Genomic DNA, 6,000 nt, shown 5'->3' with positions numbered 1-6,000 from the left:
ATATAACACACCTTGATGTCTTGGATTAAACTTCAGAAATATCACATACAACCCGTACAGCACCTCAATATTATAATAGGCATATAGAGATGCATGTATGATATACTTACCACTACATTGACAAAGGAATGGATTGTGGTCATACCGAAGAAAGGAGGCCTGTGGCCTTAGTTCCATTGTTTTTATAGTCTAGTCGAGGGCAATTTTGGAGCCCAGTAATGTTCTAGTTTCCATTGCTTGAGCTGGCAGACTGTTCCTTGTCTATTATCCTCAGTGTGAAGAAATATTTCCATATGTTCATTCTATATGATAACTTATCAAGTTTGTAATTATGTGTTATAGCCCGTTATCGTTGTTCGTCCTGGGTAAAGAACAGCCGGGTGTGCTGGCGGGTGTGAAGGAAGGTGGCGGCTGTCAGCTGATGATCGCAGTTGTCAACACGGCAGCTAAACACATCAACTTGTTCTTTGTCGCCCATATTGCTGATACCATCACTACCTGCTCCTTCTCGGTGTAGCTGTTGACTTCGAGGAGGCGGCCAAATATACAGTGAGGCTGTAAATGGCGATGCCGGCCTTTGATAAACTTCCTCTGGAAAATGCATTGGAAGATTCTCCACAGGTAACTTATATGGCCATGTTAGTGTAGCAGCGCAGAACAAGACCAAGCATTTGTTGTTTTGAATATAATCCCTAATATGTGTGGTGACACTTGCTTAGTTAAATAAAATAATGTGTATGTGTTCATTTATATATGTTGATCATATGAGTCAGTGTTTAATGTTGTTCTTTTGAAGTGTATTTCCGAATACAAATTTGTTATGGTACAAACCTTTGTGTTGAGGGTAATCAGAGAGGAATCCCAGAAGATTAGATTAGGTTAGGAATTAGTTTAAAGATATAGAAATTTGCCATTAATCTTTAGTGTATTGTTGTTTTGATGTGTAACATGTATTTGAATTTATGTTTTTTTAATATGAAGGTTAGATCCCTGGTGGGGGTGTTCAGTGCAGACGCCCGAGCCCTGCGAGACTACGTGACCACTCTTCATCAGCTCTCCTCTAAGCTCGTTGCTGCTCACAATCAGCTCACTTCAGCCTATCAGGATTTGTCCAAACATTTGAAAGCTTACAAGTCAATTGTAAGTACAATAATTATGTATTTGTTAGGTGCAGTCTTATTGATAAAGGCAATTTTGAAACAACCTTTTGTTAGTCTTACAGCTGTTGCCTTAACAGTGTTGTTTGAAAATGTACATACAGTATGGTATTAATCCTGTCATCTCAAGTTAACCAATTTACAAGTTTTGGTTTGTGTAGAAGTAGCAAAACAAATTTATGACATCCACTTGTTGTGAAATTGCAACATTGCTGCTATTTTATTATAAGAACATAAGAAAATATGGAGTCTGCAATAGGCCGGTTGGCCTGTACATGGCAGCTCCTGTCGAGAGTTTCTACCACTCTCTATCATCCATGAATCAAGTAACTTGGTGATGTATTGTAGGTACCTGAGATATATTCCATAATTCTTGTTCACTTGACTTATTAAAGCAGAAGTCACTGTTACTTCTACTTGGAACCTTTATTAAGTCATTGTAACACTGACGTTCTACAACATAATGGACAGTCACCTGGATTAGCAGCCACATACAGAAAAATATTTAGAAGAAAACTTATTTCTTATTTCAAGAATAAAGCAATTCAGGTGGAGGAATAACACTTTTCTTATTTAGGTTTTTATCCCTAGTTTGTCCTGTAAATGATAATGACAGATATTGCCAACACAAATCCGATTCAACAATGATGCCATCTTGCACATGACAAATGAGAGACGCATCACTAAGTTTAGGAAACTTTCCCTTCAGACAGCTAAAACCTTCAGCCTCTTTGTCTAAAGCTTTGACATAATTTTTCATCAAGCGAAGCTTAATATGTAACAGTGAGAGATAGATCTTGGTAGGTTCTACTTATGGAGTTTGTGTCACATTTATTTCTCCTGGGATAAGATCATTTCTTTTAGGCCACTCTTTCACTGTGTAGTGCCTTGCAGAAGTCCAATCACTTTTATTGCTCCATAGACTTAGTGATGGTTGTGGTAATGTAAGAAAGAAGAAATCTATTATTCATGTCACTAAAAAAGTTTTGTAAAGTTGCTGCTGCTGTTTGTTATTAGTGAGTATGAAGTGGAATAGTGCTACAGATGTATTATTAATGTACACCAAGAGAAACGTTCGGATGATGACCTTAATGATGACAATAATGATGACAGGTAAACAAAGGTGGCAGCAACATGCACAACGGCATTAGCTGTATGTGTTTTTTAGCAAAATTTGCTTTATTCTTGAGGTAAGAAATAAGTTTTTTCTACAGATATTTTTCCAAAGTGGCAGGATAACCCAAACATCTCTCCTGAAATTTTACCTATAAATGATCAATTCCATACTAGTACAATTAAGAGATATGTTCAATCCTTTTCAGATCATCAAAGAATATATTTGCTTTTCAGAAATTCTCGGTGGATAATGACAGTGAGGGAGTTGTGGCATCAACACTTGATCAGTTTGCAGCACATATTTCAGAGGTGAGGGATCATCCAGTTGGCATTGAGTGTGGCTAGATTAGGTTGTTTCTTTGTATCTGGCACAGAGTAAAAAATAATCCATTAAGGTCCTGTTGAACAATTAACGAGAGTTTGGTTTAACAAGTGCAGTGTTTTCGGGTATGCAAATTGTGAGTGAAACAGCTTGCATTATTAGCCTTTGTTCAGTGACCAGCTGAGCTAAAGCACTTGTAGACTTGTTTTTTGTACTATTAGGTGAAGTCAGTGATAGGTAGAACCAGTCTGGCCAGCCACTGAGTTTAGTCAACTTGGCCCCCCCCCCTTTTTTTTTCCTGTGCACAGTGCTGGCCAGTATCACCTGTGAACTTATGCTGTCCACATTTCTCTTTCATCACTCAGAAAACATTGTAGATTCTAACCAAGTGTGCTGCCCTTAATATAGTGTGTTGGTGGTACAGTGGTAAGGCATGCATTTGTCACCACTATGCCAGACATTGTTAGAGGTAACAGGTATGCATCCACAGTGCCAGACATTGTTAGAGGTAGTGTTGAAGAATCATTTAATCAAAATATTATGTCCTTAGTTTTTAATAATTAATTTTAATGTTTGCAGATGAGTTCTTGGGAACACATAGTGGCAACACAAATTGCAGATGGGGCTGTTTATCCTCTGTCAAGATTCATTGATACTGAGCTACATGAGATGGACACCATGTCCACTCTGTATCAGGTGAGTGATCTATTAGCTTGTTTTGTTACTGGTTGGTGTTTAATTGGCTCCAGATAGCTCATACTTTGTAGAGCCCATGAATTACTTTTGATAATCTATTGAAATGATAATAGAAAGTATTTGAAAATGTTTATATCCCTCATATAAGGTGTTGTACTTATGAACAGTAGACCAGCCCTCTCTTCTAACTGAGCTGTACTATGGTTGCTCCCTGTGTAGAATTACTGATATGGAGTTGTCACTTGATTGTTTGTGATTAACTTAGCCCTCAAAATGTTTCCAGAATGCTGGCACAGACCTAGAGAGGGCAGTCACGCGGTACAGTCGGTGCCGTCGACGAGACCCAGAACAAGAACGCCGTGAATCCAACGAGGATGTTTACGTGTCCAAAAAAAAATTTCATCAGGTAAAAGAATGACTATTGATGCAGATAGTGTATGGTTGATAGATATTCTGTACTGTATATGTAGATGAAAATATGGTTATTTATTTTTTAAATGTTCAACTGGTATTGGGGTTTCTATTACGTACTTATTTGTAAACTGCTGGTGAAACCTATTGTTTTGTTGTGAGATTTGACTGACTATATTTTGAAGCTATTCTAAAGCAGAATAATTTTTCATTCAGGCAATCATTATTTGGTACTGGTAAGATGTTCTCTGATAAAGTGCTGTACCCTGTATCATGAGGCATGCATAGTTTATTTTCCTTCATACTTAACGTTCTTCTTTCTCTTCCATTCTATCTCTGGTTTTCATTGACATATTCTTTCCTTTGTCTCATTTACACTCATATTCAACCTTATTTTATGAGCAACTCTTTTGACACTTGATAGGTCATGATGAAATTGAGTAGGTATATCTCTTTGTTACACAGATATGCCCTGTATATGTATACTGTATGTGAGAGAACAGGATATTATCACTGAAAGGGACACTAAAGTTTTCTCAATGTGAGATGATGAAACTGTGCAACCAAACTTCATCCAACATTATTCATATGTCTTTTGGGCTTTTTGTGTGTGTAAAAGTATATTGTAAGCATGATGCATGATCTTATTCAGGATCAGCTTTGATAACATAGAAAAAATGTTCTTACATCTCAGATGGAATTGTCTTTGTGTGGTTAAAACCTTTGTGACCGTTCAAAATAAGTTTGTGGTCATGCTAAAAAACTAGGCAGTTGGGTCTGATGCCAAAAGCCTCGCAGCCATAGATATACTGTACAGTGCTGCCAATAGCTGACAATTAAATTACATGTGCCGGCAAAATTTACCAGTTCATGGCTTGTGTGTGTGCAGTATAAACCTCTAAATACAGGACTATTGTGTGCAATCTCTGTCCATTATTTGGAGGATTTCCCACATTCCTAATCATCAAAATGCTCATTTTACATTGTAATGAATATTTTACTGTATTGTATAAAGAAAGTTAACTTACCCTAATTATGGGAGTTCAGTACTTTTTTTGTTATATTTTCCTGGCATAAAGATGCAGGTGTATCACACAGATATTGCAGATAAAACACACACACATCTCTATGACAATATTTACAGGATCATGTCCAACAACACACTGAGCATAGTTTAAACACAAATATATCGTCAAAGTACAATTTATTAGAAACTCTTGTATATTTCATAAATCACTTTTTTCAATATAAACCCTTCAGATACAGTACTGTATTAAGTTACTTTAATATGCTTACTGGCGTATCTATACACTACATTTTGTATTGGTAGTGGGAGCGTTTGTTCATCTTGAGCCACATAATGAATGTACCGGTAGTACAGTCACAATGAGCTTATAATAGTTTAAACACCTTCATATTTTCTCTTGGCACATTTTATTAAAAATCTATTAATATTTATCATAAATTCATGTCATTTTATTTGTTCAATGACATTTATTTGACATAATTATGGAAAACTTTTGTATGATTATTGACTGATATTTACCTTGAACAAAATAGTTGTATAAATGATATGGGATTGCTGAAAATGAGTGTGGAATGATATCTTACGTGCCAGAGTGAGCACTCAGGGTCATTGGAGGTACATATCTCGCTTCTAACGGCCCACGTAGTGACACAAATAGCATCATTGGCCGGTGAAGGGGTTAATAGTTTTTTTAATAGTGTGAAGTGTGCTTAGATGAAATATGAGGGTGTTTAACAGTTTAAGAAATTCATAATCTCAGTGTGTTGTATTTGCCTTTATCATGTAACCATTGTCAGCCACACCGAGTCTGTCTAGTAAGCTTAAGCAAGCACTAACTGACCCCATGCTCAATAGCAGACAATGTTTCCAATACCAGATCTTACTGGTTGAGTCTGCTAATTATACCAGACAAAAAGACGTCCATTATTGGGAATATACGAAGTCCATTATTAAAGGGGTTCACTGTATTTAGTGTGATGTACTGTATGTACCTTGCATCATAACCTGGGAGTACAGTTCAGTATTAATCATTTGAACAATTGTTTTGCAGATGGCCCTTCATTACTACTCAAAGCTAAATTTGCTGCAGTTTTCTCGTAAGAGTGCTCTCCTGGAGCCTATGTTAGGCATGTTGGTGGCAACTCGAGCACATTACAACATGGGACATGACACGTTGGCTGTTCCTGAAGTTGAAGATTTTCTCTCCAATATTTCTGTTTGTGTAAAGGGGTGAGTGTATTATTATAGTTTTCAGGAAATGAATGAAACAA

General features: G+C 36.7%; 1 protein-coding gene across 2 annotated transcripts in view; it reads left to right on the top strand.

Annotated features, from left to right (window-relative positions):
* Positions 1 to 393: 393 nt before the first annotated feature.
* LOC121876662 (DCC-interacting protein 13-alpha-like) overlaps positions 394 to 6,000 on the top strand; it is a 28,309-nt gene continuing 22,702 nt past the window's right edge. Inside the window, exons 1-6 of one of the 2 annotated variants that reach the window (XM_042381997.1) lie at positions 394 to 621; positions 982 to 1,140; positions 2,508 to 2,582; positions 3,175 to 3,291; positions 3,575 to 3,697; positions 5,781 to 5,959. In XM_042381997.1, coding sequence (XP_042237931.1) covers positions 562 to 621; positions 982 to 1,140; positions 2,508 to 2,582; positions 3,175 to 3,291; positions 3,575 to 3,697; positions 5,781 to 5,959 — 713 coding nt within the window. In that variant the 5' untranslated portion in view covers positions 394 to 561. The remainder of the gene's footprint in view (positions 622 to 981; positions 1,141 to 2,507; positions 2,583 to 3,174; positions 3,292 to 3,574; positions 3,698 to 5,780; positions 5,960 to 6,000) is intronic. The other variant, XM_042381998.1, reaches the window with a different exon arrangement.

The sequence above is a fragment of the Homarus americanus genome, unplaced genomic scaffold (assembly GCF_018991925.1).
Source record: "Homarus americanus isolate GMGI-L3 unplaced genomic scaffold, GMGI_Hamer_2.0 scaffold28, whole genome shotgun sequence".
NCBI lineage: Eukaryota > Metazoa > Arthropoda > Malacostraca > Decapoda > Nephropidae > Homarus > Homarus americanus.
The sequence above is the reverse complement of the archived record's forward strand: the minus strand, read 5'-3'. Positions and strand labels throughout refer to the sequence as shown.